The sequence below is a fragment of the Strix uralensis genome, chromosome 1, assembly GCF_047716275.1.
Source record: "Strix uralensis isolate ZFMK-TIS-50842 chromosome 1, bStrUra1, whole genome shotgun sequence".
NCBI lineage: Eukaryota > Metazoa > Chordata > Aves > Strigiformes > Strigidae > Strix > Strix uralensis.
The window spans coordinates 1,413,282-1,437,403 of NC_133972.1; the positions used below are offsets into that span (position 1 = coordinate 1,413,282).

The 24,122-nt window shown below is 44.0% G+C and overlaps 1 protein-coding gene across 2 annotated transcripts in view; it reads left to right on the forward strand.

Moving 5' to 3' along the window:
- VIPR1 (vasoactive intestinal peptide receptor 1) overlaps positions 1-24,122 on the forward strand; it is a 117,837-nt gene that overhangs the window by 30,659 nt on the left and 63,056 nt on the right. The window contains exon 2 of one of the 2 annotated variants that reach the window (XM_074861111.1): positions 8,290-8,386. The exons of the other annotated variant lie outside the window; for it this stretch is intronic. Within the exon in view, the coding sequence (XP_074717212.1) occupies positions 8,290-8,386 (97 nt within the window). The remainder of the gene's footprint in view (positions 1-8,289; positions 8,387-24,122) is intronic. 2 annotated transcript variants of the gene reach the window in all.

The following is a 24,122-nucleotide window of genomic DNA, read 5'->3' on the forward strand; positions in this document are numbered from 1 at the left end:
TTTGCTGCCCTCCAATATCTACAGGTCGGGTGGCAGAGTTCACTTCTTTACTTCCTTTGCTGCCTCTGTGTACTTTCACTATTGTTCCTTGCTTTTTTTTTGTCAACTGTAAGAGACATATTAGACATATTATAACACTTTGTTCTTTACTCTGAATTGTAGATCTAAACATCACTGATCTCAATGTTGCAGCATCCCTCTATTTCTGCAGTAGCCTGAATTCAGGTCCTTCATCTGAGCTTTCTGGAAAGGAAATTCATGCTTGCCTACTCCAGATGATAAAAGTCAGGAGCTAAATGTGCTTACCCAGACATTGGAGCTGTCTTCTACTTAGTTGTGAGAATTTGCTCAAGTGCTACCTCTCTTTTAATTGCTGTGTGTCATTACTGCAGTGCCAGTGTGTCACTTCTTCCTTAAGTCCCTAATTTAGCTCTGCTTTCCAAGAGAGACGTATACAAGCTTGTCACTAAGGAGTTAAGCAATGCAGCTGCTCAGCTTCCCTTTCCTTCTGGTTCTCCAAGCTCTTTGCAACACACTCTGCACATGTTTCCTTGATCTTCCAACCCCTCACACAGAAAGGGGAAAATCAGATGAAATGAAGTTTCTGTGCCTGCAAGCTGCTGGATTGATTTGGCCAAGTTGCCTTTGTTTAACAGGGCCTGCTTAGATGAGCTGGAAAAAAACATCTGCTTTCCTTGTCAGATGATAGATCTGTTATTGGCATGATTATATTTGGCAGAAGCATAAAATGGAGTGGTTTGAACAGCAAAGTGAGAGTTAGGATACTTGGGTATTTGCCTGGACCTCTTTTATTTGGAAAAGTCTCCTAGGGACACATGCTGGGGACCTGTGCTCTGAGAGTCCCTTACTGATGGCTGGTTGCAGAGTAGTGTATTTACAACATGAGTAGAGGTCATAGCAGAATATAGCTTGCCTCTGCTTAAAAAACACTGGTTTTGCAAGTCCTTTATTGATCCTACAAAGACCACACAGGGTGTTTGGTACGTTCTGAACTTGGTCTTATCTCTCAGTTTGTCTATATTCTATATTACTGCTATCTAATATTTACTTCCCCATGCTGTCATGACATGTTTGTAACATGGTTTTGGAATCTTAGACAAAGGTCCTTCAGAAGAGCAAATAATCATAATATTCCAGAAATACTTTCCTTTTTCCTCAAGACAACCAGAGCTTTTGCAGCTTTTAAGTTTGGCAGTGTTATTGTTGGAAATTGTGTTACCCATCAGCATAGGTAAATATCCTGTGTTGGTGTCTTTTTTGGCCCACTCTCTTTGCTCATTCTTGCACTTGTACACAGTATTTTTTGGCTCACTCAGAGGGTTTTTAGGAAAAAAACCTGCATTTTCCTGAGGATGTTCAAAAGGGAGAAACTAAAAATAAGCTGAAAATCTAGTTTTAAGACAGAGCTGGATGAAGTTATGGAAGAAATCATAGCCCAGATTGTTGTGTAAGAAGTTCCTTCAGTCCTATGTTCCAACAAATAATGATCATAAATGAAAGCCCCTGGACTGAAATTAATGGTGAGCTCTTCTGGTAACTAACCAGAAGTAGCTCCTTCAGGTTACGCTACTGAGGAGTGAAATAAGACCTGCCTACTAAAATCTTTTATTTTGTTTGCTTTCCACATGAAAAAGGGTTAAGAAACTCCATCTCCACCTAGAGCAGTGACTGAAGTCAAGTTATAGAAACCATAGGAAGGCAACTGATGCTCTTGTCTTACACCGCAGAAGTTATGTGAAGGTAGCAATGGTATAAGAAATTTTCATTCAGCTAACTGGAGGTGTGTACCCCTGTGTCACTACTGTGTGGGCCTTGGGAGCTGAACAGAAATGAATGAGGCATGAGGGATGTGATTTCATCATCTGTAGGCTTTTCAATTGTACTCCCTCCTTGTTTGGCTCCAAATCCTATTATCCCTGTGGTCACCCTAGTCACCCTGTCTGCTGGAGTCTCCATACCGTGAGCACCAGGTGAGCCCAGGAACACTCTGGGATCAGGAGAAAGGGCATACTGAGGCTCACATCACTTCTTGTGGGCCCATACTCCTGCTTACCTACAGCTGTGGCTTTGCTGTGAATCCTACTGGCCTTTGAGGAGTTGCCATGTGAGCAAAGGAGTTGGCCCATGGTTAGCTTGGCTCTGCTAATGGCAGACAGCATAGATGTGGCTCCTTCAGTGTGTGACAATCCTTTGACTTGTATTTAATTAAAGAGTGTACACAATGGCTTTCTTTGCAGTACCAGACTGTGCAATAATCCTCTAACAACTGTTGGGATCCAGCGGGAAGGAAAACTCTCATTAATAAAGTCTTTGGGGATAATTCCACATGAGAGTTGCTGCAGAATTCAGAGCTGCAGGAAATCACATCCAGAAAAACATTCCTTTTATCTTTCTGCTCAGAGCTTCTGAGTGTGCAGGAAAAACGACCCCTGACAAACTCACCACAATTTTTATGTGGTATCTTGGGCATGCCAGGAGGGCTCAGCGAAGGAGGGTTTACTTAATTTCAGCTTCACCCACAATGGATATGCCCAGGAAACTGGATTACTGTTCACTAGCTGATGTTAATGTGAACTAACCAAAGCTGGTCATGCTTTTCCTTTATCTACGCTTTTTGGATTGAAAATGTGAATTAGTGTAGTCCTCAGCCCCATGTCTGCATGGCCAATTGTCTGCTGCAGTGAAAGATGCCAAAGCCCAAAATCTCTGCCTTTTCCACAGGAAAAAACAAACAAAACAAAACAACACACCAAAAAAACAGATGTGGAGAAGAAGTAAAGATGTCTATAAAGTCTACTTCAAGCTTTTCTAGGAGGAATGCACCAAGGAAGGAGAGTTATTTAGACTCTCGCCCTGGGGGAGATCCCCCTTGACAGGCAAGACTAGCAACTCCTGTGGGGTCTTTTCAGACATGAGCATTTTATCAACTGGGAGGTGCATTAAGGCAGCTGAACTTGTCCTGATCACCATCATGCCAGCCGAACTGATGACCTACCAACGAAAAAAGGCACACGTTTTTCTGTTTCCTAATGATGCCCAAAACTGTGTGTTTGTTTGTTTGTTTGTTTTATTCCAGCTGCCTTTGTTAGCCTATAGCAATGATAGCTGTGATATGTGAGGGTTATTAGTGTTACCACTAAGGAGGTACGGGAGGGTTGCTGTCATTGTTTGGGTTATTTATTTACTTGTTTAGTTAATGTGGAAAATGAGCCATAAACTAGGCCTCCAATGTGAGTCTGTTGACCTTGATGGTTCAGTTAAAGGTCTTTAGATGTTAAATTCACACATCACTGACCTTCTCCAGCTATTTTAGGCATTTTAGTTTGAAATGGTCCAACTACAGTCAGTGAAGTGGGATGAAAGCCTTCAGGGCTGATGCTCGCTAGCTCTCTGTGGACTAGAATGGTAAAAATCAGTTCAGACTAAACATATAGCTCTTAGCCAGCTAAAATGAAGGAAGATGTATCCCACTGAGAGAGAAGGTGAGATACATGTCGCTCTTTGTTTGTTTGTTTATAGAATCATAGGATCATTTATGTTGAAAAAGACCTTTAAGATCATGGAGTCCAACGTTAACCTAACACTGCCAAGTCCATCACTAAACCATGTCCCTCAGCACGGCATCTACACCTCTTTTCAAATACCTCCAGGGATGGTGACTCAACCACTTCCCTGGGCAGCCTGTTCCAATGCTTTGACAACCCTTTCAATGAAGATATTTTTCCTAATATCCAGTCTAAACCTCCTCTGGTGTAACTTGAGGCCTTTTGCTCTCGTCCTATCACTTGTTACCTGGGAAAAGAGATGGACACCCACCTTGCTACAACCTCCTTTCAGGTAGTTGTAGAGAGTGACAAGGTCTCCCCTGAGTCCACTTTTCTCCAGGCTAAATAACCCCAGTTCCCTCAGCTGCTGCTCATACGGCTTGTGCTCTAGACCCTTCACCAACTTTGTTGCACTTCTTTGCATGTGCTCCAGTACCTCAATGACTTTCTTGCAGTGAGGGGCCCAGAACTGAACACAGTATTCGAGTTTTGGCCTCACCAGTACTGAGTATGGGGGGACAATCACTTCCCTCATCCTGCTGGTCACACTATTTCTGATACAAGCCAGGATGCTGTTGAGCCTTCTTGCCCACCTGGGCACACTGCTGGCTCATATTCAGCTGGCTGTCCACCAAGCCCTCTAAGTCCTTTTCTGCTGGGCAGTTTTCCAGCCACTCTTCCCCAAGCCTGTAGCATTGCATGGGGTGGTTGTGACCCAAGTGCAGGACCCAACACTAAGCCTTGTTGAAACTCATACAGTTGGCCTTGGCCTATCGATCTAACCTGTCCAGATCCCTCTGTAGAGCCTTCCTACCCAACTTGGTGTTTTCTGCGTACTCACTGTTTGTTTGCTTTTCAGTATCTAATACTGCTGCAGATAGTTTAATTTATATGAGGTAGATGTTTTGGGGTTGGCAAGTCCAACATATGATTTACATGAGCCTGTGCCCACTGGAGTGAAAGCTGTTGGCCAAGAGGGATACCCTAGGACATCTCAACTGAAGGTAGATACCTCTGGGAGACTATATCTCACCTCAGCATCTGGTTTTTCTTGGAATCAGTGAGGATCGGGCATCTAAATACTCCTTCAGTCAATGGAGCCACCCACCTTGCTGCAAGTCAGCACCAGCACTAAAAAAAACAAGATCACATGTATCTTGGTGTTTTAGGTATTGGACATTCCTTTTCCAGTCATTTGCCTAACATGGATGACTCCTATTAGACTGTTTGAAAACAAGGTGAGATTTTAAAAATTACATCTATAATCAAGTTTACCTGAATCTATCACAAGCCCACTTTTCATAGAACCCTAGATTGGTTTGGGTTGGAAAGGACCTTAAAGATCATCTAGTTCCAACTCCCCTGCCATGGGCGGGGACACCTTCCACTAGACCAGGTTGCTCAAAGCCCTGTCCAACCTGGCCTTGAACCCTTCCAGGGAGTGCTCGAGCAGGTCCATGTCCTTCTGATGTTGGTGCCCCCAGAGCTGGACACAGTACTCCAGGTGGAGTCTCCCAAGAGCAGTGCAGAAGGGAAGAATCCCCTCCCTCGACCTGCTGGTCACACTTCCCTTGATGCAGCCCAGGACATGATTGGCATTCTGGGCTGCAAGCGCACATTGCTGGCTCATAGTCAGTTTTCCATCCACTAATACTCCCAAGTCCTTCTCCGCAGGGCTGCTCTCAGTCCACTCCTTGCCCAGACTGTATTTGTGCTTGGGATTGCCCTGACCCATGTGCAGGACCTTGTGCTTGGCCTTGTTGAACTTCATGAGGTTGGCACAGGACTACCTCTCAAGCCTGTCAAGGTCTCTCTGGATGCCATCCCTTCCCTGCAGCATGTTGACCGCACCACATAGCTTGGTGTTGTCCACAAATTGGCTGTGGATGCACTCAATCCCACTGTTCATGTCACTGACAATGATGTTAAACAGCGCTGGTTCCAACACCGACCCCCTGAGGAACGCCACTTGTCAGTGCTCTCCACTTGGACACCAAGCCGTTGATCGCAACTCTTTGAGTGCAACCATCCAGTCAATTCCTTATCCACCAGGTGGTCCATCTGTCAAACCAATGTCTCTCCAATTTAGAGACAAAGGTGTCGTGCGGGATAGTGGACTTGTGCACAAGTCTAGGTAGATGTCATCAGTTGCTCTTCCATTATCCACCAATGCTGTAACCCCATCGCAGAATGCCACCAACTTTGTCAGGCAAGATTTGTCCTTAGTGAAGCCGTATTGGCTGTCATCAATCACGTCCTTATTTTCCATGTGCTCTAGCATAGCTTCCAGGAGGATTCACTCCATGATCTTATTGGGCACAGAGGTGAGACTGACTGGCCTGTAGTTCCCTGGATCTTCCATTTTTCCTTTTTTAAAAATGGGGGTTATGTTTTCCCTTTTTCAGTCAGTGGGAACTTTACCGGACTGCCACAGCTTCTCAGATATGATGGATAGTGGCTTAGCCACTTCATCCACCAGTTCCCTCAGGACTCGCAGATGCATCTCATCAGGTCCCATGGACTTGTGCACCTTCAGGTTCCTTAGATGGTCTTGAACCTGATCTTCTCCTACAGTGGCAGTTCTTCATTCTCCCAGTCCCTGCCTTTGCCTTCTGCATCTTGGGCGGTGTGGCTGGAGCACTTGCCGGTGAAGACTGAGGCAAAAAAGTCGTTGAGTACCTCAGCCTTCTTTTTTCAGAGTACCAACGATGAATTAGCCTCATTTTTTTTGGAAAGGTGATAAAACATTTACTCTAAAGTAAATATCAGGCCGTTGAGATAAATAAACAAATCAACCAATTTAGACAAGCATTTTTAGTGGAGGGAAGATGCAGCAGTGAAGTACTTGCTAATGGGCTTGTTAGAAAAGTTACTGCATTAAAAAAAAAAAGAAAAAAATGTTGTAGAAGTACACAGTGCTATGCCAACCCTGATCAAAGTTAGAGCTGTATGAATTAATTTATAAAGTGAAAACTTGAGTTATTTATAGATGTAAGATGAATTTGGCAATAGTTTAAGTCCAGAGAGTTAAAACTTTGCTTTGAAAAAGAATGTTTTGAAAATATTTCAGTCTTTATTTCTACACAAGTGTTCTGCAAATCTCTCATGCTTCCCCTCATGCTTTTTTAAGGTTAAAATAAAAAGACAAGTAGTGTAAATCAAAACAAAATGAATCTATAGTATTGTAGATGAGCCAAGATAGAATTCCTAAGATCTGTTTCCCTTTGGGAAAAAGAAACATTTGAGTACCAAAACAACTTCAAATAATTCCCCCCCTTCTCATGTTTGCTTTTTTATTTTAATTTGACTAGAAAACCACATAATTAATTGTTTATACACTACTAATCAAGGCCCATTCTCAACCTAAAGGAAATTACAGTCTGAACAAGACATGGGGTGAAACAGGGAAGAGAGCAGGTTGGTTTAACAAATGGTGAGAATAAATTTAATGTGCTAAATTATATTATAATTTTAACCCAAAGTGCAATTTACATTAAACACTTGTTCCTTCAAAGCATTTCTGGCCTTCTGTCTTACAACCCTGTCTGGCAAATATATGGATAGAGAAATAGCTTACGCATTTTGAAGCGAGATATGAAAATATTTTTTTTTCCTTTCTCTTTCCTCTTTGACTACTTCTGATGAAAAGATATGCTTTTTCCAAAATCCAGCAAGAGTGAACACTGAATCAATGACTTCTTATGGGCAAAGGCTCATCGCATGTCCTCAAAATCTGTCCCTGAAGCTCACCCAACTGCATTGCATTTAACAGTGACGATATAAACTCAAGCTGTGACTTCTGCTCTCTCCACATCATTCCTCTTCACCGTCTATTGGCAGCTGAGTTTCTGAATAGGTTTCTCCCTGCTGCGTGTTGTTTCCAGTCTCTTTGAAAGAGATGGGGTTTTGTGGAGCACCGTCTGTACCAGGACCTCGATTTCTGCTTGCAGTTGCCCTAGCAATGAAGCAAAGTGTTCCCTCCAAGTTGAGAGCACATTGGTGACAGGGGAACACTGTGTTATGTGACCTGTTGTCCAGCTCATGGTTCCTTTTTTGGACTGCAAATAGTCATTTGAACATTTTATGATTGAGGCAGTTCATGAATTACATGTTTTAAGGGGTCCGTGATTAATTAATTACCTGAACATTTATAGCCAGTTTGTAATAGTTCTATTACAAACACAGGTCTGACTGAGGAGAAACCACTTGGGGGAAAGTCTTCTCATTGGGTATTTCCTGCCTTTTAGCTTCTTGATCTCCTAATCTGCATCAGAGATTTTGTTCTTATTTGATTTTGTTTTGCTCTGAATTAGCATGAAGCAGGAGGCAGGCCGTGTGAGAATGGAGGGAATAAATCGTGTAAGCACAGATCCCACTGCTCTTGGCATGAATATTAAATAAACTGCCATCTTCCTGCCCTAGATAGCTGTTGGTGTTAGGTTAGTCAGGCAGGGTTCCTGGAGCATAAAGAAACAGAATTGCTCCTCATCATCAGAAAAAATAGGTTGTTGGGTTTTTTTAAGGAAAGCATGGAGGCAAATGCTGTTTTTATAGCAGGCTCTGCATTACACTCCCTTCTCTCAAGCAAATATAAAATAAGGCTGGATGTATATCCCCATTGTGCGGTGACCCAGGAGAGCTCAGATGGCCATGAATCCCCAGGAACACATCTCTCAGGATAGATGGGGTTTGCTCACTCTCTTCTTCTCTGCCCTTTCTGCAGGCATCCAGCACACATCCAGAGTGCAGCATCATGCAGGAGATTGAAGAGGAGCGCAGCCAGTGCTTGGCAGAGCTTATTGGGGATAACCAGACTTCAGGTATGGGGACACTCTCTTCTCTCCCTGGCCTGCAAGCCAACATCGCCCAGCCTCACGTTTGCCTTGCCCATGCCATTTCTCACCCCTTCTGTTGCTAGAGCAGGGCAGTCACTCCAGCTGTTGTTGAGCTCTTACATTAGGAGGGAGAGAAAGAGATACTTCCAAAGTACGATGCAATCAACCGAGAGTTTGAATAGCTCGCTGGGGATCCCTTGCTGCCTCCCACCTGGGTAAGCCTAGCTTAGGTGTCTCTGTGTGTTTAATCACAGTCACTCATCCGTTTCTCTGAACTGGAAGTGTCTTAAGCAATTTTTCTCTGAAAGCCTGAAGTTCTCTTAGGCCTTGATTTGCTTCAAGGGGAGTCATGGAGACCTTCTTCCATTGAACTGCCCTCCCATCCTCATGCCAGAATTATTGCTCCTGTCCTGGTGGCAAAGCAGAGGAAGGAAGGGTGAGCTCCAAGGCTGCAAGGTGTCTATGAAGTGGGGTTGAGATCCTCTCCTTAAGACACATGACACAGAGCACACACCACATTGGGCAGTCCTCCTGGAAGGCTCTCAGGTCCCCTTAATCCACTCCCTGCTTCAGTGATCAGGAGAGGAAGGCCAGGTCAATGATGCCACCATTGCTCTCCAGCTTCCAAGGAGAAGTCCTGTCCCACCCCATCCCACAACAGTGCTGTCGAAGCCCCAAGTTGAGGCATCCAGCTGAACCTCTTCCCTCTAAGTGCCTCTCTCAAGTTACAGGTCCTGGTTTTGTGAGTAAAGGAGGTGTAGGGACCTGTGGTAGGCTGCCAGGCTCCGAAAACAAGGCACATTGCTGGGGGATGGGGTGGGAAGATGCGTATCCTGCTTGATATTTGCATCCCACCTCCTGAAAAAGAAAAAAGTAGAAAAGTATGTCTTCTCATCCTCTCTCCCTTGGCATTGCTTGCAGTTAGGCTATAGACTGAAGGACTGTTCTGCACAATGCTACTTAATGATAGAATAGCACCCTGGGGACAAGCTGATCCCTGGAGGAGCTTTACTGAACGCAAGGATGGCTTTTGGCCCCTGCTTTTTTTATCCACTAAGATACAGTTTTCTTTGATTCAGAAATTATTTCAAGTGTCCCTGTATGGAGCCATTTGAAGAAATGTTCTTCTGGCAGCCAGTAAAGGGCAAGAGTCAGGGTAGTTAAAAACATTCATCTGAAAGCCAACTAAATGCTTTAGTTTTCATGGATATTTAAAGAAATTCAATGAAATACAGTACATTCAAAATAGAAGAATAAATACTTGAAGTGGATTTTTTTTCCTGCTTTTTCAAAATGATTTTTCTCATTGGAAAGTTTAATCCAAACCAGCTTTTTTTTCCCTCTGCTGAATTAAACCGTTGAAAACATTTTTCCTGATTCTGATGTAAAACCACACTTAGTCATGTTGCAAGCCCTCCATTCCCAAGCACTATCAAGTATATAAAAATCCCTTGGAGTTTGTTTTTCATAATGGAATACTGAGATATTGGACTGGGATAATAATGCATTTCTACGAGTCACTGCCCATAGCTGTTAAACGAGACTGATTCAGGAATTGCAATTATGAACACTCTAAAATGTTTTTTGTCCATGGAAACAGTACCTGCTACTCCTGAGTTAATGTCATATGTCATTTTTGTATGTCTGCCTGCCCTGGGTAGAAATGGTCATTGATGATAACAGTGTGGAACACGTGTGTAGGGACACAGCATGTGTTCAACCAAGTTTTACAATGTAAACTGTGTGGAAAGCAGTTGGCATTCATTTACCCCAAAACATCAGCAGGTATTTAAGACCTCAATCCTGACTTATCTAGACAGTGATGGCTGCCTTTGCAATCAACAGAAAGAAACAAATCTCTAAAGTGTTGTCTCAAATGGGTGACTGTGGGTGAATCATCTTATGGAGAAGTCTGTTTTGAAAGTGGTGTGGACAGGTAGCTTCAGAGTACCTAAATGGGATGTGTTTCCCCCTTGGAGTGTTCAAGGCACAGCATGTGAGCGCAGGTAGGTTGAAAGAGATGTTTTTTTTCAGTGGAGCTCCATAACTCAATAAATGCAGCTGAGAATAGCTGCAAATAAAACTTTGGACTTTGACAGTTGGGGGTGAGGGGGAAGTTTGTTGGGGAGAATCTTATGAAGGTGATGATATAAGATTATATGAAGGTGATGACTCTTTAATCTGAACGTTGCTGGAAAGAAAAAAATCCCAGTAAAGCTCCCAAGAAAAATGTAATTTTAGCACAAGTCAGCCCCTCAGAGAAGGAGAATAGAAAGAAATTGAGATTCCCTGCCATCCATAATGTAATACCTTGATTTATGGGCAGGTAGGTGTGTTGCCTGCTTGCACATTCCACATCCTTTCAGCAAAAAAGAAAATCACTTGAGGTTTAACAACAGATCTGTTATCCTTTCTAATTAAATAAGTGGAAACAAGGAAACACCGTTTCAGTACAGTCTGGAAATAAGCTTTGTTTTGAAGCCGTTATCAGTTGTATTGATCAGAGGGGTTTAATCACAGAAGTAATTTGATGTGTCAGATAGATTAGTCACCTATTAAGAACACCTGATGGTAGTGCTGAGGTTGATCACCAGGTCAGGATAAGCAGGTAGATTTCCACTGATAAACAACAACGTCTGTCAATGCTATTTTGTCTTCAAACACCCGTTCCTTATAGTGTGTGTATATGCACAAGTGAAATCGATGCTTTCTTTTCGAGTTAAACCTCTGTGTTTTCAATGCTGGTAGTAGGTGACAATTGCTGTTCCTGGTGTCAGCGGTCCTGGACCACAGAACTGCTGTTTATTATTAGCAGGATGGGGGTCTCTATTCTCTGTTCGGAGTGTGATTCAGTATCTATGAAGTTACCTACATTTCAGGAGACACTAGAAGGGACATAGGAGAGACACAGGGGTCGCAAAAGTGTGACCACCTCTGATGAGAAGAGATTAGCATTTCAGCATGGTTGCAGAAGATGCAGCTAGGGAGAAAACAGCAGGGAAGACCAGTTTAAGCTGGCAGTGTGTACACAGGAGAATAAAAAGGCTCTGAGATCAAAGTCTGGACTTTAAAGGAAGTTTGTAACCATGAGAGGATACTGAAGAGCCTTTCTGGAGTTCTGCAGGAAGGAGTGTTTTATTGGCTTCACGGCAGAGCGCTTATCCGGTTTATGAAAGGGTGTGTAGGATGTAGTTGCATATTGCAGCACAGGATTGGATTTTGTGAGCAGGACTGCCCTTCAAGTCTTCTGCCCTATTTTCCTTTTACCTCCAGGCTGAAATAACTAGTAAAGATGTAAAGTGACAACTGTGATTCAATACAAAAGTAGATTCTTTGTCATTAAAATCAAGACTAAGTAGACTGAGACTGGTTTGTCCCACATGGGCAAATAGCCGTTGCGTGGGAATGACTACTGGTGAGGGATTTCTTTCACTTCATTTTAGGTAACTCCAGTGTGTCTTGGTCAAGTGTAGGCATCTTTTTTAGGATATGATGAATCATGTTCAGATTGTCTTGCCTGTGGACAAGATCTTTGTTTGCTATGTGAGCAGCTCAGCTGCGTTGGAAATAACCACACTTCACAGATGATTCCTGTCCTGGTGTTCACTGGCTTGGGAGGGGATTTGGCTAACTAAGGTGAAGTCCCAATTCCATCATTAGGAGTGATGAATCTGTTCAATCACATACAGAATTGCATTTCAGGAAGCTAAACTTTCATAGGTTATTTGTTAGATGATCTTTCCAGTCCTTTGGCCCCCAAAGAGTGCTCACAATATAATTTGAGGCATTATCAAAAAAACCTTTTGAAAAACCTGTTACTGTGCAAGTGGCAGAATTCTTCCCTGCTCAATGCAGGAGATGATGTACAAAATGCCTCATCTTAATCTCAGTGCAGACTGTGTTCCTACAGGACCTAAAACTCAACTCAGTGAGATTGCCTGCACCATTTGTATGAAGTGATACAGAAAAGTTTTTGCTGGGGTTTGACAGGTTGGAAAAGAAGTTTTGGTTATTCATCCCCTTATCACACAGCTAAGGAGAAAGTGCTGCTGGATTGCATCACACACAGATGTACCTGGGTGTTGGACTAGTGAAATTTGTAGTTTTGTTATGTGTGAGGTGTCTGGCTTTCCTTGCCAGAAACAGGCCATCCTCATGGCAGGCATAGCAGGGATACACTAGATAAAATACTGTGAATGACACGTATTGTGTCTGCTTGTAATGATGTCACGCAAATGTGGATCCTTAGCAGTGGATGCCTTAATTTCTCACCCTGAACATGTTTTAATTCCACTCCACGCTAGTCTCACAGTTGGTCTCCCTGCAAATTTTGCCTTGATATCCATAGATTACTGCAACTACAGCAGTACTCTTGCTGCAATTAAGGTGACTTGTGGGTCTCTTGGCCTTAGTTTTTCTCCTTTAAAATAGAAATATTAATATTTTCCTGTCTAGCAGGGGTAAGGTAAGGACAAACAAATAGAAAAGTGTCCAGCTATTTTACGGTTGGGACTTATAAAAGTGCTGTGGTTAGACAGAGTAATAGGAAATGCAGTATTTTGGCAGCACCCCCAATTTAAATTCACATGAATCTACTGTGTATCTGTGGAGAAATAACATCCCAAAAGAGAAAATTCATGTCACCCAGGTTAGGTTGCCTCTTCTCTTTCTCCACCTCTCTTCTCCCAAATAAATCTGTCCGTAGTATCGTACATCAATCTGCAATGCCTGCAGTGCAGATTCGTGTGGATGCTTTCCCAGGAGCTGCCTAGGGAGTTCCTTGGGGATGCTCAAGTTATATCTAACATCTACAAAGCCACACTGCCCTATATGCCAGCGCCAAGCAATGCACTGCTGCAGTGGGTATGCAGAGGCAGGAGCTAAAGTCCTGACAGTGCTCCAGTGTCCAGAACACCTGGGACATTTAGTTCAGCAGCATCTCAGGTGCAGTTACACCACCAGCAACCCCGCAGCACTGCTTTCTGCAAGATTGGTGTGCTGTAAGCAACCGGTATCAGGTCAGATCTGGGGCTTCAGCTGCATCATTAAAAAGTTTCCCAGGTCATCCCAAATTTTTCAGCAGCCAGTGATTGTGAGAGTCCTGCCTGGGTGACTCCAGGATCAGTTCAGCCAAGTCAGGCCCAGGACTTGAATGCCTTCAATGACAGCTCTCTCTGCCACACCTCTGGACAAGCACCATGAAAAGTTTTTGAGAATTGCTTTGCAGAAAGGAGTTCGCAGGCTGCCATCAGCTGCTGCAATACAGGCTGCAAGCTGCCCAGTAGCTGCTTAGGCTGTCTTCTTTCCCTTTCTCTGCTCTCTGGCTGTACAAGGCTGCTTGTCTGGTGGCATCTCCCACCACTGCAACGTAAAACAAATAAATAAGACAATTCCACAGCCTGGGTTTCTCCAAGGCACTTGGTAGTTCTAGGAGCTTATAATAAATAGCGTTCCTCAGTCCTCTGCATTATTTTGAAAATGCTTACAAACATATTTCAAATGTGAAGAATGCAATCCCAGCCCCACTGAAAAACAGGCTTTTACTCCAGATACTTTTTCAGCCAGGACATCTGTATGCAATGCAGTGACTGCTTAGCTGATAATACAGTTCGCAGCAGTAGGGAAGCTCTCCCCAAGGAGGGGATGGCTGAAGGGGGTTTTCCTTTCCAAACTCACAGATGGTAGCAAGTCTCTATGTGAAGTGTGGCTGAGCTCCTAAAGGCTTCCTGCAAGGCAGGTCTCACCACCGTGTTGCTTCTTGCTGACTTCCACTTGCTTTTTTTGGGTAATGATCCTGGAGCACAGAGGGGGGTTTTGTTTTTGTTTTTAAGAAAGCTTCACCTCTCTATAGCTGTAGTTTACAAACAGTTCAGCTTAACCTGAAGAACCCAAATAAAAAAAAAAAAAAAAAAAAAAAAAAGAAAGTAATCCTCTCCTTTTTTTGTTAAAAAGACAAGAAAAGCAATCAGGTCTGGGTCAGTTGGCTCACTCATGATCTGTTTATCCCATTATTCCTAAACAATTTGCTCTGCAATCAGATATTCTTTCAGAAGCAGGAGAGTCATTTAGGGATGGCAGTTGAACAAGGTACTGTGACTCGTGTTTGGGTGGGATAAGCAACTCTGGAGACCATGTCACTGTGCAGTAAACAGCCTTCATGGGGAGTGGTGGGAGTATCAGGCAGCACTTGGGCACCGGAATCCTGGCACAGTTTGGGAATTTAATGGCATGGGAGTTTGAGTGTGAGGGAAAATATTCAAGAATAGAGAGGAGAGACCTTTAAATCACAGAAGACTCCTGACACCAAAGCCTGATGACCTGAGCAGGTGGGATGCACTTTTCTGCATTAACATAGTTCCTTGGCTTAGTATCACAAAATCACTGAGGTTGGCAGGGACCTCGTGATATCATCTAGTCCAAAACCCTGATTAAAGCACAGTCAACCAAATCAGGTTGCTCAGGGCCATGTCCAGTCTGGTTTTGAATATTTTCAGGGATAGAGACTCCACAACCTCTCTAGACAATCTGTTCCAGTGTTTAAGTATGTTAACAGGGGAAAAAAAATCTTATGTTTAAATGGAATTTCCTCATTTTCAGTTTGTGCCCATTGCCTCTCTGAATGTTATCGGATATTTATACACATTGATAAGACCCCCTGAGTCTTCTCTTCTCTAGGCTGAACAGTCCCAGCTCTCTCAGCATTTTGTCATATGTGAGGTGCTCCAGTTCCTTAATCTTGTTTGTAGGCCTTTGCTGGACTTTCTCCAGCGTGTCCATGACTCTCTTGTACTGGGGATCCCACACCTAGACCCAGCACCCCAGGTGAGTCTCATCAGCACTGAGCAGAGGGGAAGGATCACCTCTCTTGACCTGCTGGCAACACTTCTCCTAATTCAGCCCAGGATAGCATTCACCTTCTTTGTGGCAAGGGCACATTGCTGGCTCTTGTTCACCTTGGTGTCCACCAGTTTCCCCAGGTCCTTTGCAGAGCTGCTCTCCAGCCCGTATGGGTGCATGTCATTATTGCCTCCCAAGTGCAGGACTTTACATTTCCCTTTGTTGAACTTGGGTCGCTTTATGGTTTTTCCGGACTTTTTTTTTCTCCAGAAAGGAAGACCTTCAACTTGATTTGGATCCTAAATTCCTGAAGTTAAGTGCAAGTGAAACAAGCTCAGAACTTCACAGCTGAGGCTGTCAGCATCTCACAGAGTCAGAGAAGCATTTTCTCTGTCTGTTCCTCACATTTCAGTAGCGTGGAGATAGCTGAGATAGTTTTCTAAGTGTCAGTGAAAGTTGCCAATAGCCATCAAGGAGCTGCTACAGTCGAGCTGCTTCTGATACCTCAAGACTTCAGCACTGCACTTTATATTTGCAACCTAGACCTGTCTGTCTTGCAAGCAGTATTTGAAACCAATTCAAAAAGTCCAAAAAGTAGAAAGCATAGAAGAAAATAGTGCCAATCCCCCTTCCAGTGCCTGTTTACATCTGCTTAACTTTTACATGCTTCACACTTGTGGGCAATAGAGCTGAGTTGTGCAAGCTCACAGAATCACAGAATCATCTAGGTTGGAAAAGACCTTGAAGACCATCTAGTCCAACCATTAACCTAACTCTGATCATTCCCAACTACACCATATCCCTCAGCGCTGGGTCAACCCAACTCTTCAACCCCTCCGGGGATGGGAACTCCACCTCTGCCCTGAGCAGCCCATTCCAACGCCCAACAACCCCTTCTGCAAAGAAATACTTCCTAAGAGCCAGTCTGACCCTGCCCTGGCGCAGCTTGAGGCCATTCCCTCTTGTCCTGGTGCTGGTTCCTTGGCTCAAGAGACTCATCCCCCCTCTCTGCACCCTCCTTTCAGGGAGTTGTAGAGGGCCATGAGGTCTCCCCTCAGTCTCCTCTTCTCCAGACTAAACCCCTCCAGTTCCCTCAGCCGCTCCCCATCAGACCTGTGCTCCAGACCCTTCACCAGCTTCATTGCCCTTCTCTGGACACACTTGAGTCATTCAATGGCCTTTTTGGAGTGAGGGGCCCAAAACTGAACACAGTCATCGCGGGGCGGCCTCACCAGTGCAGACAGAGTACAGGGGTGAGATCACTTCCCTGTCCCTGCTGGCCACGCTATTGCTGATACAAACCAGGATGCCGTTGGCTTTCTTGGCCACCTGGGCACACTGCTGGCTCATGTTCAGCCAGATGTCAATCAACACCCCCAGGTCCCTCTCTGACTGGCAGATCTCCAGCCACTCCTCCCCAAGCCTGTAGTGCTGCTGGGGGTTGTTGTGGCCCAAGTGCAGCACCCGGCATTTGGCCTTATTGAACCTCATACAGTTGGCCTCAGTCCATCACTCCAGCCTGTCCAGGTCTCTCTGCAGAGCCTCCCTACCCTCGAGCAGATCAACAGTCCCACCCAACTTGGTGTCATCTGCAAACTGACTGAGGGTGCACTTGATCACCTCGTCTAGATCATCAATAAAGTTGTTAAACAGGAGTGGCCCCAAAACCCAGCCCTGGGCGACACCACTCGTAACCGGCCGCCAACTGGATTTAATTCTGTTCACAACTCTTTGGGCCCGGCCATCCAGCCAGTTTTTTACCCAGCAAAGCGTGTGCCCATCCAAGTCGCGAGCAGCCAGTTTCGCCAGGAGAATGCTGTGGGAAACGGTGTCAAAGGCCTTACTAAAGTCAAGGTAGACAACACCCACAGCCTTTCCCTCATCCAATAAGCAGGTCACTCTGTCATACAAGGAGATCAGGTTTGTCAAGCAGGACCTGCCTTTCATAAACCCATGCTGACTGGGCCTGATCATCTGGTTGTCCTGCATGTGTTGTATGATGGTACTCAGGATGAGCTGCTCCATCAGCTTCCCGGGCACCGATGTCAAGCTGACAGGCCTGTAATTTCCCAGATCATCCTTCTTATACATGGGCATCCCATTGGCCGATTTCCAATCTGTCAGGACCTCCCCGGTCAGCCAGGACTGCTGGTAAATGATGGAAAGCAGCTTGGTGAGCACCCCAGCCAGCTCCTTCAGCACCCTCGGGTGTATCCCATCCCATCCGGTCCCATAGACTTGTGTATGTCTGTGTGATGCAGTAGGTCACTGACTATCTCCTCCTGGAATGCGGGGGTGTCGTTCTCCCAGTCTCTGTCTTCTGGCTGAGGAGGCTGGATTCCCTCAGTACAACTAGTTTTGTTATTGAAGACTGAGGCAAAGAAAGCATTAAGCACCTCAGCCTTTTCCTCATCACTCGTTGCCATGTTTTCTCCTGTGTCTAGCAGGGGATGGAGACTCTCCCTGGTCTTTCTTTTGCTGTTGAAATACTTATAGAATCATTTCATGTTATCTTTGACTGCTGAAGCCAGACTAATTTCTAGCTGGGCTTTGGACCTCCTGATTTCTGCCCTGCATAGCCTCACAGCCTCTTTGTAAGCATTTCACATACAAAGAAATCCAGGTGTGAAATGGCCCATGTTGTTTAAACTCCAAATACTGCTTTTCCTGTTCCACAGGCCTAGAGCAGAGGCTAACTTGAAAAGCCAAGTTTAGAGCTTGGGGATCTTTGTCAGTCTCCCTTGAAGAAGTCAAAGCGTGTTTGATAGGAGAAGAAGCAGTGAACATATGGAAATTAAAAGTCAAGCTGGAAAAACATTAATGAAGTTTAAATTAGGAGTCTTTATTCATCACCATCTGTTTATAGTGCAGTAAGATAAGAAATAATTAATAGTTCCTTGCTTGCAAAAGTTCATGTGAATTCTCACCTTCCAGTTGCATAAGACCTCCTGGGATAGGTGTTGGTCAGATTTGTATGACAGTCCAGTTATCAGCAGCTCTCCAGGTGCTCCATTGCTAGACCAGGCACTACGTGGCTGATGGCAGCTCAAGCACTCATGGTAGTGCACATAGCAGGGTGGGGAAGGGGACAATGGACCACTCACCCCAGGTTGAGGTCAAGGTGGTGGTTCATCCCTGAGACCTGCCAAGTGCTCATGTGGGTGCTCCTTACATCTTCACATACTTGAGGATGGATGGTTTTGTTAGCAAAAAGCCACTGTTTTAAACTCAGTAGCAAAGGGAGCATTCAGATGAGCCACTGAACTGGCAGATTTGAAGGGTGATAGCTTCCAGGGGAAATATACATTTTGGCAGACTTCTAAGGGGGTCTCTGGGTAATATTGTAAAGTGGCACTGGTGCAGCCAGAGGAGAGACCTGTCCCCAGGCTGAGAAGGTCTTCAGAGGGGCTTTGCTTGAAGGTGAAGCAGGCAGGTTTGTCCCCGTGGTTCAGAGCAGACAAAGAAAAAAATCAAGAAAAGTAGTCAAACCCCTGGACAGGTGTTAACATCAGCCTTTAGCCACATGTCAAAGTTCTTAACATGCTCTTGGATAATCAGTGTGGCCTCCAGTTGTCATTTCAGAATCGTGTAGGGCTCTCATAAGTCTTGTACCGTATCCACCAGCCCCTCCAAAAGTCCTGGGACATCAGGAATGACTACTGCTGGTCAGCTAAATCAAGCCCTGAGGATCTAGTTAGCATACTCAATGAAGCCTGGAGAACAATTTAGTTCAGTCTAAAATTGATACCTACATATGAACTTAATGATCTCTTTAAAGGCAAAGGGACCTGCTGGACTTCTTTCCATGTTGTCTTTCCTTAGTTTTTCATTTACTGTTCTTTATTACTCTGGTCTAGGTGATACAAAGGGCGGCTTGGTTTCATTCTGGCCAGCAGCATCGGGCAACTTCTAGATATGACATCAGTCCTCTTCCTTCCTGGGCAACGTGGCCTCTCCTAGAGCAGCAGAAAATTCAGCTATGTGACATCAAGACCTTAAACCCCAGACTCTCATTTATGTCTCTTAGAGGATCAGTACCAGCGTCAAGGTGCCTTTTATTTAACAGAAATTTTTCTTCCAGTTATTGGACAGTGGCCATGATACCCAGTTGGGACAGGCCACTGTGTGATACCTCCAAATGGTCCTCCTTCATTAACACTTTGCTAACCTGCTCTGGGACTCTTCCCAGCCACCAACACTTCATGCTGTAGCTCTTACAGTGGTAGAGCCTGCTCTCTGGAAATTCAAAAGAAAGAAATCTGCCCTGCATTTTTCAGAGGGTAACCTTCCATTGACCATGCTAGGAAAGCTGGCATCTGAAACATGAGAAGGAGGCACATGTTGCCATGGTGGTAAACCCAGCTTCAACCCTTAGATGTGAGCAGCTCCCAGACTTTTGTGTTAGCTGCTTTGATCCAGTCTGAAGATGATGACCATTCTTCCAGGCCATGAGTCTTTCTGAGGGAATAGTACCCAAAGGTGTTTTCCCTAAAAAGCTGTTACTTGGCTGTCCATCCTTGCACTGCTCAAGGAGAGTGCACCTCTCCGCTGAGGACTGCTAATTCCCTATTGAATAGTGGTACCTCCTCAGTTGCTTGTCACTGTCTGAGCCTACCCTATGACCTGAAATCCAGCTACCTACCAGCAACAGGATGAAATTCAAATGCAAATCTACAGAGCACCTCATCATTCTTCCCTGTCAAACTAAGAGCTGATTTTTGCCTTGACCTCACCTTTCTACAGACGCAGTCACAAGATGTTACAACATCTGTTTTCTGCCTTAATATGCTAAAAGGGTGGAGGCTTTGCTTTTGTTTTGCCTGTTGCTGACATGTGCTGGCTGCAAGCTTTCTAACAGCAGTGTTTATTTGACTTGGGAACAGCTGCCTTGTAGCTTGAGATTAACAGCCATTTAGTCGACATAAGTCTTTTACTGAAAAAGTCATTTTAGTTTGGAGAATATGTAACATTTTTAAATGCCATCAGACTTTTTGGTTACTTTTTTTTAAGCATGGCATAATGTATAAATGCACACAGCCTTAGTTATGCAAAGATTATAAAAATAAGGAGAAAATGCCATTGCTGCAGACCAATGGAAAGAAAATTGAAAGCATTGTCAAAGCTCTGGATAATGCTCAGATGAAATCCATCTATGCAGAGCTTTTGTTTCTGACAACAACTTGTATTTGTCCCCCTCGCATCCCGTCAGATTTCTGGTTAAGAAATCTCTCCTTCCTTGTCTTTTTTATTTTTCTTTTCCTGCTGACTGTACCAGAGCACTTTCATGATGGTATCCACCCTTTTTACATAAGATAAGTACATTAGAAAACGTTGCATCTGCCATAAGTTATGTCGAACTCCCATTACAATATATGGCCGAGATCCAAAACCTGCTGTAGCCTCTGGAGACTTTTCCAGATTTTGCTATGCACTGGACTTTCTGTAATCTAGGTGACTTTATTTCTTGATATTCAGACCTTTTCACATAGAAAAGTGAAACGGTGGAGAATGTAAGAAGCTGCAGTCAGAGGTACCACACTTTACATCTACCAGGCCTAAGTAGGGTTTCAAGCTTTTAAGTTACTGGTGTCTGACAAAGTTAGCCTTTCTTTTTTCTTGCCTTTTAACCATTAAATATGCCTACATGTGAAAGCAAAGCTTTCTGGTCCCTCTTGTCCCTTTCTACAGAGCTAAGGTACAAGGCTTCCACACAACCTTTCCCACTTCTGCAGGTGCCTCTCTGTATCTATGAGCGAGAAGCACGTTTTCAGCACAAACTCCAGCACATTTAATAAGCAAGAGCCAGATCATGAAGATTTTACATGCTGAAGCTCACTGCAGCTTTGCACAAAGGGCTGAAGTATCTTTCTAGTAGCAGGACAGGCAGTCTGTGACTTACAGTTTGTAGAGGAAACTTCCATTTTACCCTTGCTTTTTCTCAGTGGGGAGTCATATCTTATCCCAATATTTACCGTGAAGAAGAACAACACAGCATTGGCTTAAAATCTCCTCTATTGCAAAGCATGTCATTTGGTCTTGAAGGTACAGGGTGATCTTTTAAAGTAGCAACAGGGTAAGATTCCTCTTAATCATGCCATAATTGCTATAGGAGAGACCTCTCCAAAGCTTGTTCCAGATTGGTAAACTGTGAGCACACTGCTAAGGGGATCTGTTACTTGCCTGTTTGCCTTCAATGAGCAAGTCAAGCTGAGCTGGTCAGTGGGAGGGTTTGCACTTCATTAGAGTGGCCAGGTCTCCTAAGTTCTCATCTTCATACTACTATTCAAGTTGCCATATACATTTAAGTAAGTCAAGGAATTCATGCAGATTGGACTAAATGTTGGAAAGTTGAGGAGAACTCTCCTGACTCTCACAGCACTTGAACCGTCGTTGAGAGCTTTTGCACTCATGTCCTGTCCTTGCTTGGCTTGTTTTATTAGGAAGACCCACAGAATCTCTAGTATTTTCCTCCTCACAACATTCCTGTCTCCTTCTGGTAGGCAAGACAGTGAGGTACGGAGGAGATACAGCCTGGGTGAGTCCCATTTGGGGTCTTACATTATCATGGTAGTCACTCTTGCCTCTGCAAGTCAAAAAAGCATTGCTAGAGGTTTGAGCCTAGTCATCTTCACTATGAATTGCTGTCTGGAGGTGCCAACATGGGAAAAGCTGTATAGGAAGATTAGGTACCTAAATTGAAAGTCTGGTTCTCTATAAATCCAGTTTTCTACAACTTCTGGAAGAACAGGGGGATTTGAGCAAGGAATCAGGAAGCCCTGGAGTACACCTTTAAGCATGCTTCATATCAGAGCGCTAGAGATCTTGTTTAGATGCTGGTGAGGAGATAAGCTGTTTTTGACAACCCACTTTGTAAAACTTTGTCTTAAATTTTGGATCTTTTGTTTCAGTTTACATGTTCTGGAATTAGGCAGAAGGGCTCAGCTCACAAATTTGATTTATGAAAAGAGTGATCTGAAGGGATAAAAAAGGTCAAGTGTTTATTTAGTTTGATGGTTAAAGAAAGGCTGAAAGGTTAGAAACTTTTTTTTAGCTTGTTTCCTAGTAGATGTTGATGATGGGAAAACTCATAGGATTTTTGTGCTTAAAAATAATCCTCCAGAAGTAGTCTCTGGTGATTTCTTTCATGCTGTTTAGAATGACTCAGTCTGGGGGCTTAAGGTGAGGTTTCCTTCATCTTGGTCTTTGAGTCCAATTTCTGCAAACATTTAGGAATAAAGATATCTTTAACATTTCCTGTTGAGTGCTCGGACAGTTTCTACTGGGAGCCATTGCAGAAGTGCAAACCAGTTTTTATAGCAAGTAACAGTGTTCTTATACACAGAGTGGGAAAAATGAAATCAGTATCTCTGTCTTGCTACAGATATTGAGGCAAAGTCCAAGATAATGTCTTTTCACCTCACTCTTTTCAGTCTGGGGATCCTTTTTGCTTTCTGTGATTGCCGAAGTCCACTTTCTGCGGAATTAGGACTGCAAATCCCTCACTGAGGGATGAATAAAGGAGCACCAGTGTGCCACAAAGAGCACATCAGTGGTGGGAAGGAAATGCTACAGTGTCAGGGTTTTGCGTGCCCTGGCAGGATTGTGGCTTTCCTTCCGCTAAGTGGTTTTTCTGTCACATGCTGCCTACAGTGCTGGAGTAAGAGCATGACAGGCAAAAAAAATCCAGATTAAATGCAAAGCCATAGAAAGTTGAAAGGGGATCTATGAGGGGATGGGTTTGCTTCAGAGCAGACTGTCAGTGTTGATAAAAAGGTGATGAGATGGAGCTGGGGAAGGAGAGATGCCCACAGGATGCTTGAGTGTATGAGTAAGGCCTGAGGGAAGGAGGGCACAGCAATGAATATGGGATGGAAAGGGTTGAATTTTGCAGGGAAGTGTGGGAGGATCCATGTAGTGAAACCTTGGAGCCAAGCTAGCCCCAGTCAAACCCAATCTGTAACAAAAGTAAGGTGAATCCCTATTTTGCAAGTCCAGGGCAAGGCAGGATGGGGTAGAATTAAAAAAACAAAAGATACAAGGGAGAAATTATAGGGAACTGCTTCCATGCAAGAAGCAACTAAATAGTCTAGGACACTTCAGCTTGAAAAAGAGATGCCTGAGGAGGGATATGAAAGAGGATTTTATGGTTTTTCTCCCTAGGGAAAGGAATATTGTGGTTAGGTTATGAATAGTTCTGTCTTTGTAAAAGAACTAGGCAATTCCTAATGAAACCAGCAATGAGGAGATTCAAAGTGAATTTGGAAAAGGATGTATTTTTTCTTTCAGTGGACACTTAAACTGTGCAATTCCTTGGCCCAGGAGGTTGTGAATTTTAAAAATCTCCATGGGTTCAGAAGCAAAATCAAACTGCATTTAATTTAAAAGATTTATGGAAGAAAAAGAATCTACATGCAACTTTTAAGATTTAAATGCAAGATTATCCCTGATTCAGGAAGTCTCTGCTCATTGGCGTCAGGGATGGTAGTAGTGACCCAAGGCTCGTGATGGGTTTTCCTAGCCTCTGCTGTGACTGAATGCAAGCTGCCTGTCTGGAACTGAGTTAGTAGATTGTTGCAGGGGACCATCTTCTGGGGTGTGTTTCCTTCAGTTAGGCAAAATCTTAGTGGGAACAAGAAGGTTCATGCAATGATAATTAGTTGTAATGAGACCAAAGTGGGCAAACCATGGGCGACCACCTAGGCTGCACTTCTGCCTGAGCTTGTCAATAGAATAATTATCACCCAATACCTAATTACAGTCCTAACTCCAGAGAGGTTGGAAACTGCCTGCTGATATCAAATTGGAGGGAAAATGAGTTTCCATTGCAAGTACACCAGCTTGTGATGGTGCCCAGTGATAGCTCAGCTTGGCTTAATCAAACTGT